The 22,438-nt window shown below is 38.4% G+C and overlaps 2 protein-coding genes across 6 annotated transcripts in view; one reads left to right on the forward strand and one right to left on the reverse strand.

Annotated features, from left to right (window-relative positions):
* Positions 1-14,713, reverse strand: part of herc2 (HECT and RLD domain containing E3 ubiquitin protein ligase 2) — a 54,423-nt gene extending 39,710 nt beyond the window's left edge. For 3 of the 5 annotated variants that reach the window (XM_037771043.1, XM_037771042.1, XM_037771041.1), the window contains exons 1-12: positions 14,152-14,173; positions 12,828-12,936; positions 10,497-10,590; positions 10,199-10,312; positions 6,359-6,581; positions 5,601-5,701; positions 3,006-3,147; positions 2,810-2,914; positions 2,558-2,729; positions 1,622-1,795; positions 1,087-1,293; positions 841-992 (exon numbers count right to left, since the gene is read on the reverse strand). In XM_037771043.1, coding sequence (XP_037626971.1) covers positions 841-992; positions 1,087-1,293; positions 1,622-1,795; positions 2,558-2,729; positions 2,810-2,914; positions 3,006-3,147; positions 5,601-5,701; positions 6,359-6,581; positions 10,199-10,312; positions 10,497-10,590; positions 12,828-12,899 — 1,556 coding nt within the window. In that variant the 5' untranslated portion in view covers positions 12,900-12,936; positions 14,152-14,173. Of the gene's footprint in view, positions 1-840; positions 993-1,086; positions 1,294-1,621; positions 1,796-2,557; positions 2,730-2,809; positions 2,915-3,005; positions 3,148-5,600; positions 5,702-6,358; positions 6,582-10,198; positions 10,313-10,496; positions 10,591-12,827; positions 12,937-14,151; positions 14,174-14,559 lie in introns of those variants that run through there. The other 2 variants (XM_037771045.1, XM_037771044.1) reach the window with 2 other exon arrangements.
* Positions 14,714-15,611: 898 nt separating this feature from the next.
* Positions 15,612-19,662, forward strand: nipa1 (NIPA magnesium transporter 1). The gene is made up of 5 exons (XM_037771093.1): positions 15,612-15,849; positions 17,305-17,352; positions 18,081-18,171; positions 18,439-18,599; positions 18,726-19,662. The coding sequence occupies exons 1-5, from the start codon at positions 15,717-15,719 to the stop codon at positions 19,217-19,219; spliced, it is 927 nt and encodes a 308-aa protein (XP_037627021.1). The 5' UTR covers positions 15,612-15,716; the 3' UTR covers positions 19,220-19,662.
* Positions 19,663-22,438: the final 2,776 nt, after the last annotated feature.

Consider the following 22,438-nt stretch of genomic DNA (forward strand, 5'->3'; position numbering starts at 1 on the left):
ACATTAATACAATGTCCTACATGTGGGATATAATGTATTGTATATTTTTAGCAGCTGTTTGATCAATAATTTAACACTACTTAAGTCCTTTCAATCTGCTGAATTACATATAGATTCATATTATATTGGATGACAATGTGGAAATACAAAAGTGGGTTATGTCCTGGGTAATAATGTTGTCACAATACTTCAATAAAATACCTGGAAAAATATCTATATTCAATACCATTTTCGATATCACGGGGAATAAAATAAATATAAAATAAATAAAAAATAAATGCAAAAATAGATAAATTAATAAATAAATACTAAGTGCAAAAATAAATAAATAAAAAATAAATGCAAAAATAAATAAATTAATAAATAAATAAATATTAAATGCAAAAATAAATAGATAAATAAATAAATAAAATGGAAAATTAAACAGAAGAGTAACTATAAAATCAATTTATGTCATATTTGATCAATTAATTAATGACTACATTCATTTTTAATATAATTTTTCCTACATGACATTTATTTATTTATTTATCAAGTCATTTATTTATTTTTGATTTTGGCAGGTTCCATCCTCCATAGGGACATGCTCCACCAGAAAAACATTTTGTACATTTTAAAGTTAAATGCATCAATCTGGAGCACTTTGAGAGCAAAATAGAGAGGCTAGATGTAAGAGCTTTGTGCTCTAGTAAACAATTTATTCATAAAGACATTGGTTGTATAAATATGAATGTGGTGTGGGCTGTTGGAGAGAAGAGAGAGCAAGAGCGAGAAAGCGCAGCTGGCACCCATGTATCGATGGAAATCAAACATCAGTTTGGGTTTTCTCTATTTGCTTACGTGGTGTCTCCGTGTCCAAGGCGACCTCCGTCCCCGCAGCCCCACGAGAACACCTCCCCGTTGGACGACAGGGCCAAGTAGTGCTGCCCATCAGGATGAGCTGCTAGCTTCACGATCTTTCTGGAGCTCAGACCGTGAACCAGCATCGGAGCCTGCAACAGAATAATCCAGAGACTCAATCTGCAGCAGAGATGAAACCATCAGCTACTGAGTAAAGTTGATTAGAGAGGGGACGTTAATAAACACCTGTGCAACAGAACTGACCAGGGTTGTGCTCTTGTAGTTCTGGGTGTAAACAGCACTGGTACTGGACAGGATGAGAAAGCCTTTTTCTGAACACACTATCTGTGCGACTCCGAGGCCTGACAGGGCTTTACAGTGGATGGGGCCGTTAACGTTGGCGTAAAGCTTCCAGCCCAACAGGCCCCAGGCGATCACCTCCTGCAGGGTTCCCTGCAGCACAAAGACACAGAGAAGGAGACAGAGTCAGTCACACGGTGGCTGTTTATTGATGTCATGTCTCCTTGAACGTGACCATAAAAACACAGACTGAGTATTAACGTTTCACATTTGATTATCTGACGTTCAAGGATTCACTCTTGTGTGAAGTCTGGTGAACTTCTGCCTACTCCTTTTCAAACATATACTATTTATTTATTTATTTATTTATTTAATGTATTGATAATTTGCTGTATATGTTTACGGTTCATTTTATCGGTTACTCTTGTTTTGTTTTCTTATTATTTAATACAATAACACAATAAGATAAAGGAGTAGTGACCTTGTGTGACGTGGGGGAGTTGCAGTGTGGAGGGCTGCAGGGAGAAGCCAGGCGGTCCAGGTGAGCCATGATCACCACGGCGGTTTGCCGAAGGTCGATAGCCAGGTCGTTATCCTGCGGCAAGGTCAGGTAGCGCAAGAAGCTCTCGTTTGGACTCATCTGGGCCGTGAGGATCTGAAAACCACAAAGTACTCATCAGCTTGATAATAAACCAGGAACACTTGAAGACAGGCGGACTCCCAAACAACACACGAGGAAACAAACCTTCACTTGATAACATTTAGTCTGCAACGGACGAGGAACGGCTGATTCGTGAAGTTGAAATGAGGAGTTATCTAAACGATACCTCCTTATTTCACTACAAAAACCTAAATAAGGAAGCAGCTGGCTGGAGGAAGATCACCTGAAAGATTCCTACTTCCTGTTGGCTATACTGTAAGTCATTTCCAGCAAATACCACGTGTGTTTTCTGTTTTAAAAGTTACAAATGTTGGAAGATAGCGAGTATTACTCCCCCATCTTTTAAGTGGTTACGTCTCCAGTCTGATCTGGAGCTCACAGCTGATACGTGGTTTGTTTACATGATGTAACGCTCGCTGTTAGGACACGGTGTCTCTCTCTCTGCGGCCAAGTTGTCTGCCATCATTGCGGTTGTTGTTGAATTATTCCTCGTTCAGTTTGACGTAACGTTACATTTCATTTTAAATCAATGAAAGTGATGCGGTGTGACTCCCGTCGTGCGGTGCGTTCAGTGTGTGTGAGGCAGACAGCCGCGGTAGCGCTGCTTTTTTTCTCAAAATCGTAATCGTTCCATTTTCATATTCGAATATCTGTTTTTTTCTTACTATTCGAATGTTATATTCAACTTTAGAATATTGGTTGACAGCCCTACTAACTGTACTGATACAGATGTCGGGCCCGGAGAGGACTTTTCACCTCAGGTTCCTCTTCAGGAACGGGCTCCTCCTTGCTGCTGTGGATGTTGTGAAAGCGCTGCAGGAGGGGCAGCAGAGGGGCGCTGGTTCCCTGGGTGGAGCGCTCGTTGTCCATCTCTCTGGTGCCACTTTCCCACAGACGCAGCAGCAGCAGAACAGCAGACAGCAGCTGACTGGAGAAGACAAAATGAGCAGTGAGGTAGCATTTCAACTGCAGGAGGATATCAGCAGGTATTAAAAGGTATCTGGTTACCTGAGCGTTCCCCTCTGCACAGCCAGCTCCAGCAGGATGGCCAGGGCCAGGTGCTGGTCCTGAAGGGGGATGTTGCCTTTGGTGCTTGCGCTTCCATGAACGTCACTGGTCCCACAGAAGACGAGACAATGACGATCAGAATCACAAAAGATCATCCAACGTGTCTTACATACAAAAAGATCAGTGAATAACCAACCTGAGGAACTTTGTGGCCCTCTCAACGACTTCGAGCCACACCGATGAGACGGTTCCCTCATCGAACAGCGTGGCCTCTGGTAGAGCCCGCAACGCATCCAGAGACTCCTGCAGGAGCTCACTGCAAAGATCTGCATCATCTCCTGCAAGACACAAACCTCCTCTGTTTATACACGGCACACACACAGTAGAGACTAGATTACATTACGCCCAAAAATATTACATTTAGAATTTATTTAAATTACATGGTTTCCTAAATCTAAAATGTAATTCATGCACATAAGCATATAATGATACATACATTGCAAATTCACTAAAATCACGTCTGAAACAGACTTCATTATTCAACAATATTCCGCAAACAGGGCTCCACAGGGGGGCTGCATCTAACGATAATTGTCGTCTTCAAATGTCCACAACTCAAAGATATTCAGTTTACTGTCATAGAGGAGGAAAGAAACCAGAAAATATTCACATTTCAGAAGCTGGAATCAGAGAATTTAGACTTTTTTTTTCTTAAAAAATGGTCTCAACCTTGCATGAATTTACAGTCAATGACCTTCAAGCTACTGGTATCCAGTCGGATTAAACGGTCCCTTAAAGGAGCTGCAGAATCACATCAATATCTATGATATCGGTACATGTGTTCTTTCAGCAGGTAGCGGCTGAAAGAAAACCCTGTCACACTGTTCTGTCGGTGTGTTCCAGGAATAATACAGTAGACTGAGGATGAGAGGCTGAACTGTCTGTCTCATGTTACGGGAAGGCTACAGGCTCTTTGTTCCCACCCAGTCCCTGTGGACAGCCAGCTCTCCACCTCGCATCACTACACGCAACAAAAACACAACATCTCTGCTCGCCGAGCAACCATGAAGGACTTTTAGACAAACAGACACTTTATTTTAGACATAATCAGACTGTGTGATTGATTTCTTTATCTTTATCTATTTGCACACACATAAAACCTCATAAAATCCAGATAAAGATAATAAGAAGAAATGTGACAGGAGAGGTCAAGAAGTCACCGGCTTATACGACGGGCCTCTCCGAAACGTAAGGAGAAAAACAAATTAATATACGACCACAGCCGTCCTTTAAATCACAACTTCCAGCTACTGCCTTCAGGGCAAAAGTACAGAGTCCAATCTGCCAATAAAAAACTTCTATAAAAATCATTCCTGTTGCCATAAAGTATCTGAATCTGTGAGGACGGCTATTGTTTGAAGCTCACAGCACTTTATATCTATTTATTGAACCTTGATTCAGTCCTCATCCATCGAGTACCTGCTTCTCTTTGTGATGTAGCTTCTGTTGTGTTTTTATGTAAATGTGTTTTAAAGAGGCCTGTCTGGATATGTCTGATATGTTGTATTTTAATTAGCCCTTTTTTATTGTAGATTTTGTACATGCAAACTAAAGATAAATTTCTGCCTTTTGTATGCAAAACGTAGACGATAAAGTATTTTCAGCAGCAGCTGCTGTTCACCGTTGAGCTATTTCTCCTTTCATTTCTTATTTTAACTTGTTTTGTTGTACTTTCTTACGGTTAATAACTTTTAAACTTATCCGTGCACTATGGACACTAAACTCGTTGAGTCTGCACTGTTTTCTTTACCAGTTGTTTTCTACTGTTTACTTTCTGACTATATCTTTATTGTTTAATCGCTTATTCATTAGATCTTGTTTTGTTTTTTACTGATGCCTCTTGTTGTTTTGTCCCCCTTTGCTGCTGTAATCCCGCTGTGGGACTAATAAAGTATTATCTTATCTTCTATTCTATACGCTGGGATATACAGGTTTATTAATTGATCAAATTCAGCTCTATGGTCTATGTGATTGGTGTTGTATTGGACTGCATTGTATTAAAATATGTTTGTCCACCTCTCTTTGCGTACGTGAAGGGGGCTTCATTTTGAAATCACAGTTCAATACGGACCCCAGACTACAGACTAAAATGAGAATATAATCAACTCCTCTGTGACAGAGTGATCGTTGATTGTTCAGTTTTTATGCTCCATATATCTGGAACAAATTCACAGCAAATCTCACTTCCTTTAAATCATGGCTGAAGACTTTTATTAAATAATTTCCCACACTGACACTGCAGCTTTTATTCTTCTATTTTCTACATGTCTTGTTCTATTTTAACTTGTTTTAATTTTCTATTCTCTTGGCTCTTCAATGACTGTTTTGTGATGCGTTTCTTTTGCATTTTGTCTCCATGCTTTTGATGTTTTATGTAAAGCACTTTTTATTGCCTCGTTGCTGACATGTGTTATACAAATAAACATCTATTTTTCTATTTCAGTGTTTCTGTTAATGCTTGAAGCTTCAGAGCTACAGGAAACCAAAAGCCCATTTTTCATGTTGAATCTCCCTGGCCCTGAACCCCTGCAGTCCTCCATCCAGCCGACACCACGAGTTCAGGCTAAAAACATGCTGGCTTGTTTACTATGAGCAGCTTGTAACGTGGTGCAACACATTCAGTACCAGCTGTTAAGCACAGCTCCATTACCATGACAGCAGCTATCACCACCACCACTACTACTACCACCAGGGCACAATACGTCTTCTTCACTGAGACTGAGATTCTCACCTGACCTCCAGGCCCGACGCAGGAAGGCAAAGGCAAAAGAGAGCGCTGCTCTGGAGCCGACTCTGGCCAGACCTTCAACACCTTTACTGGCTGGACGAGGGCTGAAAAAACAAAACACACAGAGATTAACACCAGATGCATTAGTGAGGAAAACACAGTGTGCACTCATAAACTGAGCTGTAGGGTTTAACTCACACAAGCATGAACAATAAGCACAGTCAGGTACACATCCGTACATCCCAGGAAGAAACTGTACACTGTAACTGTACTGGCTATATCTATAGTTTTACAAGTAAGGGATAATGAGCAGTGCAGTGAGCAGGATCCTAACACGAAGTGGAGGGGTCTTGAATCACTCTGAAGGGGTTACCCTGTTTATTACACTGCTACTTACTAAAGAAATCAATAATTTGACACAGAATATTGATTCAAAAATGATTTTATTGCTTCTGCTAGAAAAAAATAGTCCGCTCGCTGTGTATGGTGATCAGAACTGTATCCATAGCAACGGTCTGTTATTCACGGCAGTCTGCTATAAAGAAATAACCGTAGAACGCTGTAATTAACAATCAGAATTGAGTATATAAAAGCCGTGTAATAAGTAAGGGATAATGTACAGCGAGTCGGTCACTGTTGTGAAAGAAACCCCGACAGGGCGATGCCCCGCTCACATCCACCCCCGGCCGTCCTCGCTGTGAGGAGACAGCCCTCCAGACCACTGAGCCTCTCTAGAGTCTCTATAGCTCCATTATTAGTACCTCTTGTTGTCAGCAGCAGGCAGTGGTGGGCTGGGGGGCCCCTTCCAGCGGACCTTGTACTTCTCCTCCATCATGCTGTGGCTCAGAGAGATGAGGTAGCGCTCCAGGATGACCAGGCGCTGGCGAAGGCGTTGGGCCGACAAGGTGCTTTTAGCCATCTGACCCGAGAGCTTCTGCTGGTCGTCAACCAGGACCAGCAGACAGTCCTTCAACTCCGTCTCATCTACACACACACAAGGAAGTAATGAAAACTAAACTTATGACTTAATTAAACATAACTTATTTTTCACTTCTCACAGGACAGTAACATGATCATTAAAATATATAACTAATATATTTTGTTTTTTGCATGTTTCTTCATTTTGTTTAAAGCTGGAGTTTCTGCACTAAAATAAATAAACCACGGATAAAGAAAGTGTGTTAAAACACTAACAGCATGGGTGTTTCAAGAAAGGGTCCCATGACTCTTAAGCTTATTACTTGTCGTCTTGTTTCTTAGTGAAAAAAATTTAATTCTCCACATTCAATATTTTCCCCACATCACACAACCAGCCCTTTGTTCGGATCTGGTTCAAGAGAAATGCTTTATTATGTTTCTATACAGCAGCGGCGGCGGCGCTGCAGGGGAAGACGAGACGAGCCAAAATAGCGGATCTGAAATCCACTTAAGCTTCATGTGAGCCAGACTGGCCTGAGGTCGTACGAGCCTCAGTACAGTCAGCTGTGCTCGGCTGTCAGGACAGATATGTATCCCAGTCACACAACGTCTACGACTACTCATTATACACGGCTAGAAAGAAACTTGTGCAAGAGAACTACCAAGTTCACAGGGGCGGATTAACTCTTTATAAAATATCTAGCATGGAAAAGAATCAGAGCTCCTTTGTCCTCCCAACAACATCCTGATTTCATAACAACACGTATGAGCTGTTTGAGTGGAAAAGCAGGAAGTATGCTGTTTGGGATGAAGGGATAGTTCAAGTGTTTCTCAGTGTGGTTGTATGAGGTTCTTCTCCATAGTCAGTGTATTACTACAGTAGATGGAGTTAGTAGAAACAGACAGGAGTACCATCACGGTAGTAAAGTAATGTACTGCTGTGGACGGAGGCAGCAGCTAAACGTATTTACACACCTAAAATAATCTATATCAGTTTAAGTGTACGCTATATTTAGAATATGTTCACCTCTTTACCTCGCTGTCAGACAGCCCTTTCTGACGGGGAACTGAAGCTGTTATCTATTCTCTCTTCAAAGCCATCAGACTCCATTCACAAACACAGTGATTTTACCTCTCAGAACACAGGAGTTGCTGGTCTACCGCTGCCTCCATCGGTTAGTTAGTTTGTGTTATTGTAGGGCTGCACGATTATGGCCGAAGTGATAATCATGATTATTTTGATCAATATTGAGATCACGATTATTTATTACGATTATTCATTGATTTTAGCGACAACATATTTTCATTGCACATTTCACATTAAAACAGAGCACTGCTTTCACTTCCATGCTGTGCTACATTCCGCAATATGAAAAAATATAGGAATATTTACCCTACCCCTTTTGCTATCTACATTTTAAAGTTAAATGCATCGATCTGGTGCACTTTGAGAGCAAAATTAGCAACATTAAGAGGCTAAATAAACAATTTTATGCTCTCAATTTAGTCATAAACACATTGATTGTATAGATAATATCTATCCCCAAAAAGTGAGGCCAAAACATCTGGATCACCCCCTGTTCAATAGCTGTTAGTTTAGGAAGCGCTTGATTTGATCTACAGCAGAGTTTTCTATGAACGGAGCATTTTAAACGTCAATATCGCAGTCGATCATGTTCATTTAATTGTGGGAATTTATCTTTTTTGTCGACTTCTATGCAGGAATTCGCAGACTGTCAAATATTGCTGTCGTCTCGGCACATCTACTGTGCACACAAATCCCAATTATTCAGGTGTCTTGAATACATTTTACTGCTGCCTCCGTCTACAGCAGTACATTGCTTTGCTCCTGTGCTGTTACTCCCGTCTGCCTCTCCCACTTCAAAACATCCAAACTATCCCTTTAAGCATCACTGACAGAGCGCTCGTCCATATAGCGATCCAGTTACACCCACTGTACAATCAGACCAGTGTGATTCCTGGTTCAGGCAATAAAAAAGAGAGAGAAGCAGCCAAGTCGCAACGAGCAAAGCCTGGATTCACTAGACATGTACTGTAGATCCTCCCCTCAGCTCCCCACCTCTCAACGCTTATCTCCCACCACCATGACTCTGTCCCACCCAGTCCCACCAGTAAACACAGCTCGGGTCAGAGACGCTACCCTTCGCTGGTCCACATTGTAACGCCTACCAAGATTACACTCCTAGAGGTAAAAATAACCACTCAGACCGGCAGACTGCAAGTTGTCATTTCAGAGTTTCCACATCTCACGTGCCACAAAAACATGTACACAGCAGCGCGGGCCTGACGGACGTGAAACTGATAAACATATGGCCATGTGTTGAAATGGTCGGTATCGTATCTAGTGTTGTGAAACCGTCTACTGTCAGCAGGGTATTAATTACCCTTCTAGGAAACAGAAAGGTGTAGAATAACAACAACAGGAGAACGGTGCAGCATCGTAGGGATGTCAACATATCTGACATTTAGTAGTCGCTACTGAAATTCCACGTTTCTTCTCTCGATACCGCGGTAAAAAATAAAAATAAAACAATAAATCCCATGTACGTCAACATCCACTCCTTCATTTTAACTGTTTGCTTACTAGTTTTTGTTAGGAAGTTGAACAGGTCATAATTCCCTCTCTAATATCTATTTCATATTACTGTGAAAACATCTCCTTCAAGATTCTCATATTCAAGTATGTGCTCTAGTTTCTTGCCAAAAACTACATTTGAACACATCACGATAAGGTTAGAATTAACCTTCACCCAATACTCATTTACTACTGAATAGAGCCTGAACGCATCATAATGTAAATCAACCTCCCGCAAAGAACGTATATAGCCAAAAAAGTGCCAAAGTAAAAGAAAATTATTTCTATTCTGTTGTAATATTCTACCGAAATAACCTGTTGAACCATAAAATATTGTATATATATAATAAGCATTTTCAGTCCAAAATGCCAAAGAAAACACCAGAGTTCCGTCTCTTTGCTTCTATACTCTTTGCCCCCCGTATTGAAATCGGCAGGATGAGAGCTAGTTAGCATTAGCTGTTAGCAGCCAGTAAGCAGCTACATTAAGCTAACGTTAACTAGCTCTCATCCTGCCGATTTCAACTGATTGTTCACAATGTAGCATTATCAGGGAATAAATAGGGTATGTCGATAGTGACTTTACTGCATCCCAAACACATTTTAAACACATGTACAGTCACGTTTTTAAAATTTTTTGGCATCAACTTGTCAAAAAATATAAAAGCAAAGAGACGAAACTCCAGTGTTTTTTTTACAACAGCCGCCATTTTGGACTGAAAACGCCTATATTTATAATTTTTTATTGTTCAACACAGGTCATTTGGGTAGAATATGACAACAGAATAGAAATAATTCTGTTTTACATTTGTACGGCACTTTATAGGCGGACGTTTTACTGGCGTCCAGTCGTCACTTTCAGTCCGAAATGGCGGAAGCGCAGCACTGCTCTTGGGCGCTGACTTTACAGTGGAACAAACAATTGACTTTCACTTCTTAGCGATACACGTTCTTTGCCGAAGTATTGGTTCTCGTGACATCCCTACAGCATCGTAGCGTTAGTCGTCCACAACGGCCCGGCGCATCGTAGCGTTAGTCGTCCACAACGGCCCGGCACATCTTAATCTTGTTGAAGTAGCGGTCTCACCTGGCTGCCGCCCCCAGTCCCAGGTCTCAATGATGGAGTGATGTACAGATGTTGATGTCTCCTCCTCCTCTTTCTTCTCTTTGATCTGCGTTCCAAAGCAGTCAGTGCAATCCTCTGAAAAGAATCAAAAGAAAATAGAAATTTCCATCATCAAGGTTAAAAGGTCAACGCTGCCTGGCTCACGTATCATCCTCAGACGAGATGACAGCCGTCCATGTGTAAATCTGTAAACAACATACATACTGTACGTAGAGGGTAAATGACTGCTGTAATGTGTCTCAGTGCCTTCACACTGTACCTGGTTGAGCCGATTCTTCTCCATTGAATGTTATCTCCTCATCTTTCACCATTTCATTCCACATCTCGCTCAGTCCCTCTGGAGAGAACGCCCGCTGACGAAGAAAATTACAAACAGAAAATCAGCATGGCAGGTTTATAAAAATCATCTTTACAGTGATCAGTGTGTATTCACATCTTCATGTGTTTGCTTTGTAACTTCCATTACGTCATTATCAGGGCATTATAATAGCACCGAATATGGATCCAGTGTAACCACTGAGCTTAGCTTGTTGTTTTTTTTATATTGTCGTCTATAATTGTTCTCTTCTCACGGTCACATTTTAAATAGGGCTGAGCGATATGACCAAAATATTCTATCCCGATATAGGTCATTTCATATCTTGATATGAAATGACCAGGGTGTCCAGGGTGACAGCACAGTGAAGGCGACTGAATTGATTTCCGGTTAAACAAGCTGATTTTTTTCTGGTATCGGATCGGTGAGTAGACTGGCGTACTCGCCGATACCCAATCCCGAATTTTGGGCAGTAACAGACGTATTTTCGATACTGGTATCGGTATCGGAACAACTCCAACCATTTCCACATTTCATTCCTCTTTACAGTTTCAAACATCTGGATCAAACACAAAAGGAAACCTGTTAGAAACCAGCTAAGAAAACTAACACTAATAAAACTAATACCAGATATAAGTGACAGTACAAAACAGCTGCTTTATCACCAACTGATTCATCTGCTGTAAAATCTATGTCATCATCCTCCTAGTGGTGAAACACTCACAAGTGGAAAGCCAACTCTTGCTTTCAAGGATCCAGTGTCTTAAAATATCAAAAACATGCTAGCTCAGAGATGACACCAGACAGGACACATAAAGCTGCCTTCAGGAACTGGAGAGAGCCCTCATCTAACGATGGGAAAACATGACACCGTTGCCCAATTTTAGTCCTCATTTGGTGGTGCAAACCAATTATCAGTCCAGACAGGCTGCAATTTGTGGAAGAGAAAGCAGACAGCCAGTATAGTACAGTGAGAGTTCTCTAAATCCACCATATACTGATAAAAGACCTCATAATTACAACCAACATGAGTTTGTTTTCACAACCACACAAAAGAACACCTTTCCCCTTAACTTACTGTAATATTATAGGATACACCTCTTTTCACATTACAGGAAAAACAATAATCATCTGTGCAAGAGGCTCGATACAGCCTGTAGGCCAGAGGTTGCAGTTATGTCTGAAGAAGGGCTGTCAATTGATTAAATATTTAATCGCGATTAATGGCAATTTAATTGCACATTTTTTATCTGTTCAAAATTAACCTTAAATGGAGATTTATCAAGTATTTAATCCTCTTATCAACATGGGAGTGGACAAATATGCTGTTTTATGCAAAATGTATGTATATATGTATTATTGTAAATCAATTAACAACACAAATCAATGACAGATATTGATCCAGAAACCGTCACAGGTACTGCATTTAGCATAAAACAATATGCTCCAATCATAACATGTCAAACTGCAGCCCAACAGGCAACAACAGCTGTCAGTGTGTCAGTGTGCTGACTTGACTATGACTTGCCCCCAAACTGCATGTGATTATCATAAAGTGGGCATGTCTGTAAAGGGGAGACTCGTGGGTACCCATAGAACCCATTCACATTCACTGATCTGGAGGTCAGAGGTCAAGGGACCCCTTTGAACATGGCCATGACAGTTTTTCCTCGCCAAAATGTTGCGTAAGTTTGGAGCGTTATTTAACCTCCTATACTACAAGCTAGTATGACCTGGTTGGTACCGATGGATTCATCAGGTTTTATAGTTTCATATGATACCAGTATCTTCACTCTAGCTAGCTCAAATTAGTGGCATTAAAACAAAATTAATGTTGACAGCCCTAGTCTGAAGTAATCAGGTTATTAAAACAAACAGTTTGACTCTGACTCTGTTAAAGAAGCAGAGTTTTGGATGTTTGTGCTAACTAGCGTGATAGGTATTCACTTTCTGGCATCGCAGAAAAAATGTTTTGGACAAAAAGGGATAAGATAGATTCACTATCAGCGAGACATCAAGGTTTAGAGGTTTTGCATGTTGTACGGTATGTTCCCAACATGATGCAACACAGTCAGACAGCTGCTTCTAAAAGAAACTAAACAATACAGTGAACAGCAAAGCAAAAATATAATCTTTCAACTAAAAAAAAAAAGAAAAATATTGTCAAACTTTTCAGACTTTCACTTCTCCCCAGTCCCCATGGTTACAGCTGCTGCCCTCTTCATCAGAAAAAGCAACTTATTTTCATATGATTCCTCCTTTATGTGCACATACCTGTAGATCTATCTTCAGCCATTTGTCATGAAATCTCAGCTGAGCATCGAGGGTAAAAGATGGAGAAGGCATCTTCCCCTCTCCTCTCCTGGCTGCAGACGCAGCCAACCTGCAGGATAACAAGATGAAAGACAATTAGTACTGTAGGAACACATTTACAAACTTACAGTTAAAAAAAGGTTAAAAGATATTTTGTTAAAACCAAAATTAAAAATATATATTGGACAACATTAGCATGCTCCTTTCCAGGTCTGTTTACAGTTTCATTTGAATTGAATAAAAACGTAATTTAACACCTGTTTTAAGATAAGAACTTACGCTAAGATTACCTCAAACTGGTAATTTTACACAGTCAGGGTTAAACCAGCATGATATTATCAACCAAATGTAAACAGAAGGGAAACCCAACAGCAGTTTCTCAAACACAAGACTGACTGAATCACTACCACTACAATGACAGGTCTTTAATAATACTATAATAACTAATAACATACTAACTGTTAAGCAGGTTACATCTACATTATGCTGCTTTCATCATGAATGTTTCAGGTGAAGTATCATTACACAAAATACTGTATATTTATCTGCATCAATTACATATGCAACTATCCCTGTATTTATTTATGCAAAAGCTATAGTAAACTGCACCTTGCATTAGCTTAATTAACATAATTAACTAGCAGTTGAAGGCCAGAGATGTAAGAACTGGTACCAAGTTTAACTCACACTGATAAATGTACACAGTCAGGGTTAAACCAGTATGATATCACCCAAATGTAAACAGAAGGGAAACCCAACAGCAGTTTCTCCAAACATAAGGCTGACTGAATCACTCCCATTCCACTGACAGGTCTTTAATTATACTACAATATTAACATACTCATTTTGCTGCTTTCATCATGCATGTTTCAGGTTAAGTAACATTACACAAAATACTGTATCTGGATCAACCTTTTCAATTACATATGCAACTATCCCTGTATTTATTTATGCAAAAGCTATAGTAAACTGCACCTTGCATTAGCTTAATTTACATAATTAACTAGCAGTTCAAGGCCAGAGATGTATCCAGAACAGGATCTTTAATAATACTATAATAACTAATAACATACTAACTTTTACACAGGTTACATCTACATTATGCTGCTTCATCATGAATGTTTGCAGTTGAAGATGACACAAAATACTGTATCTGGATCAACCTTTTCAATTACACATGCAACTACTATCCCTGTATTTATTTATGCAAAACAACTGCACTTACTATAGTTAACTGTTGCTTGCATTAAACTGCACCTTGCATTAGCTTAATGTACATAATTACCTAGCAGTTGAAGGCCAGAGATCCAGGTATCCAGAACTAGAACATTTACATGAGAGTAGCAGCATTAGATGCTAGCAAGGACACAGTCTCTGTTCACCTTGATACTGGAGATTATAACCTGGTTTTCATGCAGGATAACAGACACCAGTCCAGCAGGTAATAACACACACTGACACAGCAGAAGCTCGCTCATATAACGCAGCACAGACTGCAACACATAATGATGCTGCTGCTAGGTGGCTAACGCTCTGGTTAGCTCCGCGGCTAGCTGGTTAGCTCGCTATAGCTAGCAGCAGCTCTGCTCCTCCTCCAGGTTACCGAGCTCTAAGAGCCGTGACACCGCAGTGGAACAGACGTTAACACCGCAAACAGCAACATGACACTTCAAACAGTATATTCCTGATGTACCTGCGGTGTGTTCTCCGGTTCAGGTCCGGTTCTGGTCCGGTTCTGGTCCGGTTCTTCCCGTCCTCTCTCCGGTTCTCCTCTCAGCTCAGCTGCATCACCGAGACGTTCATCACGGATTTGATTGACAGGTCGCGGACTGGAGGCACGAGGCATGGAAACACATTACGTAGTCGTATAACTGGGAGATCGATGAGTACCAAGACAGCACGCGGAGGCGGGGTTTCTAATGCGATGGGATGGAACCGGTGGGACTAAGTCTAGCACCGCCCGCTTGTACAGGTCGGGGTAAAAAAAACAGGCGCTCCTTCTGTATTTGGAGGCGGGACATAGGAGGGGCGGGGTCGGCCTGGAGGAAGACAAGAGAGCCGCTAGGTGGCGCTGTGAGCCCAGGAATGTGTTATTATTACACACATGATTTATTTAGCTCCATGTAGTCACATATTACATACTGTTTTAGATGTTTATTTAAATATAGTGTTATTTATTACACAGATGTTTTATTTAGCTTCATGTAGTCACATATTTCATATAGTTTTAGATGTTCATTTAATTTTAGAGTGTATTTATTTCACAATTTATTTTATCTATTTTTTTATTTTATTTTTTTAGCTGTAATTATTTATCTATTCACGTATTCTTGTCTGTTTTGCTTATTGTAATATGTTGGTATACCAAGTTAGAGTTTTTGTGTGAAGCACTTTGTGTTACATTTGATTTATATACAAATAAAGTCTGACTGATTTATTTATTCTTAATACTGTGAACCTTTTGACATCCCAAGAATAGATTTTTGCACATTCCTCCACAGCTCTTTCTTTTTTCAAAAGTACATATATTTAATATATTTAATATATAATTGCAGTTTTTACTATTCTATGCAGTATTTATGTTTTTAGTCTATGCACTAATATACCAAAGCAAATTCCATGTATAAACCAACCTGGCAATGAACCGGTTTCTGGTTGACGCATGCGCAGTAACCAGATCCGTTCGGTACTCCATCTACCATGATGCACCTCGAGGAGACGCGCATGCGCAATGTGTCACTTCCCTGTCCAGGTCCAAATTAGGGAACTGGACGAGCTGGACGTTATTATCCCCTCAGTCATTCTACAGTTAAACTACATAAATAAACAGCGTCAGTATTAATAGTAATAATGTCTGTAGACTCTGAACCGGGCGGTGTTTCTCTGCCTGTCTCAGGAATACTGATAGCAGTTATATCCAGCTTCATCAACGGATCCACGTTTGTGCTGCAGAAAAAGGGAATAATGCGCTCCAGAGACAGAGGTAGACTTTTATTACTACTGTCCTCCTCATCGGATAATCCGTTTTTCCTTTTGAATTCAGAAAGGAAAAAACGTTTTTTTATTTTTTCGTTTTAAACTAAAAACGAGAAAACGGCCGTTTCCTCGTTTTTAGTTCCGTTTTTTGTTTTTGCGAATTCCTTTTCTCATTATTCGTTTTTTAGGTACATTATGTATTTATTTAGCCTATTTATCTTCTACTGTTACTTTGATCCTGAGCTTAAATAATGTTACACTTTTATAGAATGACCAAACTATCTTCTTGGCTTTTATTTTGACATGTTTGCTTCACTTCCGGGTCACGTGACTGCCGTTCTCAAAACAGGAAATGACGGAAAGAAACTTGAAGAAAATAAATCAGATCGTTTTTTTAATTTGTTTTTTTCGTTTTTCGTTTGGAAACAAAAAACAAACAGAGCACCACGTGATTCCGTTTTTCGTTTATGGTTTAAAACGAAAAAAACGAAAAACCCACGTGACTTCCGTTCTTCAATTAAAAACGAATAATGAGAAAAGGAATTCACAAAAACAAACAAACAAACAAACGGCTGTCTCTGGCTTCTGGTTTAAAACGAAGAAATCAAAAAACGTTTTTTCGTTCTTGAATTCAAAAGGAAAAACGGATTATCCGATGATACCCAGACCCAGACCCTCCAGGACAAAGGTAAACTGTTAATAGACATTTAATTACTGAGGAGGTCCTCCACCGCTTTCCTTTAAATGTACCTTATGTGTCCCATTAAATACCTTCTGTTATTAAAGTATGTCCCTAAACTACCTCACTGCCTCTGGATATCAGAATAACAAGGAAGGAAATACATTTTAGCCTCAGTTTTTAAACTTTAATTATTGTTTTTTACATTATTGTAATTATTATTATAATTATTAATATTATTGTTATCACTGGTGTTTGTTTTTGTTTTATTCTATTGACTTTTATTTAATTATTTATCTATTTATTTATTTTTACATTTTATTGTTGTAATTTTATTAAGGAAATTAAAGACCCATCTTTTTAATCTGGAGTAATGTTTTAGCCTTTGTTTTTAAACTTTAATCATTGTGTTTTACATTATTATAATTATTATTTTTTATCTATGGTGTTTATTTTATTTTATTCTCTTACGTTTTATTTATTTATCTATTTACTTATTTATTTTTACATTTTATTGTTGTAATTTTATTAGTTAATTAATTTTATTGTATTATTTTTATTTTATTTATTATATTATCTATGTAAAGCACTTTGGGCTGCATGTTCAGACTGTGAAAGGTGCTATATAAATAAATAAATAAATAAATAAAGTTGAATTAAATAGACAGACATCAACTCTTCTTTATATATCTTTATTGATGGGTAGAAGTGATTAATCCATATAAATAACATATTAAAGTTGAGTAAATGCCAAACGGACTAAATTATTGCATTTCCCTACAGGAGTCTCGTACCTCACAGATGTGGTGTGGTGGGGAGGAACACTGTCCAGTGAGTACAACGCCATCTATCGACTCTGGAGGCTACAGCAGACTGTTTTAACATTTAATATCTACAGCAGACTGGATATACACAAGATATGGCAAACTGTTTTGACAATGGCAATTAGAGATATCTGCAACGACATTCTTGGTAGAAATTGTATTTCAAAAATATCTAGAACTTTATTTCTCCTAAAGTCAACATTAATTTTAAGATATCACACATTGACGCAAAAAAGCTCAGTTTTAAAGATAGAGTGAAGATGCTGGTATCACAGTAAACTAAAAAACCTGATGAATCCATCGGTACCAACCATGTCAGACTAGCTGGTCATGAAGGAGGTTAAATAACGCTCCAAACTTGCGCTAAATTTTGTGGAGGAAAAACTGTCATGTCCATTTTCAAAGGGGTCCCTTGACCTCTGACCTCCAGATCAGTGAATGTAAATGGGTTCTATGGGTACCCACGAGTCTCCCCTTTACAGACATGCCCACTTTATGATAATCACATGCGATTAAATATTTTAATCGATTGTTTAAATCCTTAAAAATAAGCCATTTTAACATTTAATGTTCCAGACTGGATATGAACCCTTTAAAAACAGCTTGCCATCCTGCAGGAGTCACAGTTCAATACTACATTCTGACTTATGTGTAATGTCCCTTACTTACATTTAAAACATGATTTTCCTTCAGTGTTTAAATGTTTTTGACACACCGGTTTGTTGATGTCATCAGTGATTGTTGGTCAAATTGGGAACTTCCTGGCGTACAACATGGCCCCCGCTGTGATCGTGACGCCACTGGGAGCCCTCGGAGTGTTGTTTGGGTAACTGGAGCTATACTCATATGAGGGATAATGTACAGGGAGCCGGTCATTGTTGTGAAATAAACCCTGACAGAGGTCCCTCATCACCCTGAAGGGGATTCTTTCACAACAATGACCCGCTAGCTGAACATTATCCCGTTTATTACACGGCTACTTACTGAAGAAATCAATATTTTGACACAAAAACAAGTCTGACATTACCCCTAGGACCCTGTATAACCTCTCAGGACTCTGCGAGTTGCCTTAATGCCTTGTTGTGTGATGCAGGGCTGTGCTGTCTTCGTGGATCCTGAGGGAGCATCTGAACCTCCTGGGGAAGCTGGGCTGTGTGTTGTGTTGCTGTGGCTCCGTCGTGCTCATCATTCACGCCCCTAAAGTCGAGGCTGTCACATCTAGACTGGAGCTGGAGGACAGGCTGTCGGACCCAGGTGACAGACTCCATTATACCTTTAATTCACTCTGGTGTCCTTTAGTTTCACTGATGCAAAGTTGTCTGAACTATTATTTATTTTTGAGAGTATAATAACTGAAGATATCTGTGTCTCGTCCTGCAGTGTTTGTGCTGTACGCCCTCCTGGTGGTTGTGCTGCTGGCCATACTGATCGTGTGGGTCGCTCCCACTCACGGCTCATCAAACATCATGGTGTACGTCGCCATATGTTCCCTCTTGGGAAGCTTCACCGTCCCCAGCAGTAAAGGACTCGGCCTGGTGGCGCCGGACGTGTTCGGAGGAGGTCCGCAGAGCAGCAGAGTTCTGGTTCTCTTCCTGGTCTTACTGGGAACGCTGGCCGTCAGCATCCTCATCCAGTTCTTCTACATCAACAAGGCCCTGGAGAGCTTCAGCTCCAACGTGTTCGAAGCCGTCTACTACGTGACCTTCACATCCACGGTGATCGTTGCCTCTGCTCTTCTCTTCAGGGAGTGGACGGCGCTGACTCTAACCGACAGCCTCGCCATGCTCTGTGGTCTGACCACGGTATGCGTCGGGGTCGTTTTACTACGCATTTCCCAAGACGCTTTGATTACGTGGAAGAAGAAGACAGACTGAGATGCCTTCACATTTACACGACTCCTGTGCCATACCGACTGTCTTATAGCACCGTCTCTGCTTGATTTGTTTAAATGACCAAATAATGTATTCGTTAGAGCCATTTGTTCAGTAGAAATATCTGTGGTTAATTTACATTTTGTTTTATTTGCTTGAGATAAATAACCCTGTAGTTTCACTGTGGTGTGCTCAATAAGGACCAATTGTGACTGCAGCCAGTCCTGTATTCTGATTGGGCGAAAGCTAAATTGTGCTGCATGTGCTCGTTAAACGATTCAGTTGAAGCTATGGAGCCTGGAGAGCACACTAGTCTTTGACCGTGCTTAATATACCGTGCTTAATATTACTGTTCTTACCTTTTTACTGCTTATGTTTTTGATATTTTGTTACCATTTTTGTATTTGAAGACTAAAGAAAGATTTTCAGTAAACGGTTGAAATGAAGAACATGGACTACGGAGTTTTAATGAAACACGCGTCAACTACATGCTTGGACTCTATAGCTTAAGTGGGCATCTAAAGAAATAGACGGCGCCACACTTACAGTATTTATAACATTTTACTTGAAGCTCCTTTCAGTTTCTTATGGAGCAGTTCTTAGTAATTCTCTGTCGCGATAACTACTTTTGTTGGACGATATATCGTCCCAGAAATAATTGCATTAAACAATATTATTGTCATTTTAAAACCATTTTACGCCTCTGATATAATAAGATAAGATAAGATAGAACTTTATTAATCCCGGAGGAAATTCTTGTGCCAGAAATTACTCAAAATTACAACAAGCCAAGTGTATAAAATAAAAAGTACTTAAAATAAATAAAGATAAATAAAATAAGATAAATTTAGTAAAATTAGTAAATAAAATAAGTAAAATTAAATACAATAAATAAAATAAAATAAGATAAAATAAAATAAGTAAAAGTAAAAATAAAAAAAGTAAGCTAAAAAAACAGAAAAGGAAGTAAATAAGTAATATTGCATATGAGGAGAAAAGAAGTAATATTGCAAACAATGAACGGTGATATTGCAAAACGTAGTATTGCACATGATATTGATATTATTGTGATATATTATAATGATAATATAATAGCATAATAGCTACGATCTTTTAATTCTCAAGAATATTCAGACATTGGAATGTGAAAAAAATATTAAAATATTCTGAATAAATAAAATAAAAACTCACAACCAAAACAATAATTAAATGGACTCTTAGGCTCTGTTAAAAAAAAAAGTGCAATGTCTTATATAATGGTAGGAAAACCCTGCTGTGTATTCTGACATCGTGGTGATATTCTGATGTAAACAAACACAACGGACGATATATAGGTCAGCAAAAATGATCGAGGTCACGTCCATATATATCGTAAAATACATTGGTAATTATCGTGACAGGTTTATCCTTAGTTACTGTGTAACTCACAAATATCAGCCAAAGTAAAACACACTTATTTAAGTTAATCATTCCTTCTTTAATTTCATAAATATTCACTAATGCAGCTCTCTTCACATCTCATAGCTGTTAAACAGTACATTCAAATACGGCTTTGAGAACAGTTAATTTAGTTTTATAGTTGTAAAGAGGCTTAAAAACATTACTAACTGTTAAAATAGGGACTGAAAATAACTGTTTACTTCTATCCAGAGTGTTGCTTTAATAACCCTCCTGACTGTTAGACGGGATCAGTGTAGAATCACTTTGACTTATTCAGTGAGCCGGTGAATTATTCAGAGTCATTTCAGAAGCAGCCTCTTTAGTCCAGAACTCGTTTAGAAGAATTAACACTGACTGAAGGAGTGTTTTGTCTAACGAGGGATTTTATAAAGCTGATATAGATAACGGATATAAACTTCTTGTTTTGTGGTCACTGGATGTTTTATCAGGATATTAAATGGTGCTACTGGTTATACATGTGGATTATGGATTATTTATTTACATTATAAAACATGTTTACACTCATTTCTACTATTTGTCATAAATGGTTTAATAGTGACGCCTCACGACTGAACAAACTAACACAAACCTGAAGTGATGTTCTGGATTTAGAAAGCATCTGTTGGACTAAAGGGTCCATGAGAAATAAAGATAAGATAAAATAGAACTTTTAATTTTAATTAACTAATCCCAAAGGAAATTCTTGTGCCAGAGATTGCTAAAAAATAATAATAATAAAATAAAATAAAAAAACAATAGAGAAATAAATATAAAGTGTATAAGAAGTAATATTAACACCAGTGCCTGATAGAATAATTTTAACAATACAAGTAAGATAGATTTAGTAAAATAAGTAAACTAAAATTAAAAAGTAATATTGCACATGATACTGAATAGTAATATTGCACATTATATAAAAGTAATATTGCACATGATACTGAAAAAGTAATATTGCACATTATATAAAAAAGTATAATTGCACATTATATAAAAGTAATAATGCACATGATATTGAAAAAAGTATAATTGTACATTATATAAAAGTAATATTGCACATGATACTGAAAAAAGTATAATTGCACATTATATAAAAGTAATAATGCACATGATATTGAAAAAAGTATAATTGCACATTATATAAAAGTAATAATGCACATGATATTGAAAAAAGTATAATTGCACATGATATTGAAAAAAGTATAATTGCAAATTATATAAAAGTATAATTGCACATTATCTGAAAAAGTAATAGTGCACATGATTTTTATCATGTATTGTTTATGTATTGTAATGTTGTTGTAATTGTAATTGCTTTACCTATAATAAACAATTCACTCAGTTCATTTAGTAAATCATGACTCATTAAATTAATAACTTTAATGTCCTCCTCATTAAGGTTATTATGATGCTGTAGTCTATTATTAGTAATGAACATGAAGTTGTAGTTTGTGTTTTTTAATGTATAGTGTATAATGAGTTAATAAAACCATCATGGTTAAACACCACAAAGATTTACTATTAGAGTGCTGCTGAACTTCAGCCTGCGGAAAAAAGTAATCGATGATATGCACATGATGTTAAAAAGTAATATTGCACATTATATTAAAAAGTAATATTGCATATGATATTGAAAAGTAATTGCACATTATATTAAAAAGTAATATGATGAGTCCTTTCTTTACTTAGAGTTTGGTTATCTTGTTTGATTTCAAAAGTATTAAACATTTCATAAATGTATTGCAATGTTGTTGTAATTGTAATGAGTTTTACCTACAATAAACA

This window comes from Sebastes umbrosus, chromosome 5, assembly GCF_015220745.1.
Source record: "Sebastes umbrosus isolate fSebUmb1 chromosome 5, fSebUmb1.pri, whole genome shotgun sequence".
NCBI lineage: Eukaryota > Metazoa > Chordata > Actinopteri > Perciformes > Sebastidae > Sebastes > Sebastes umbrosus.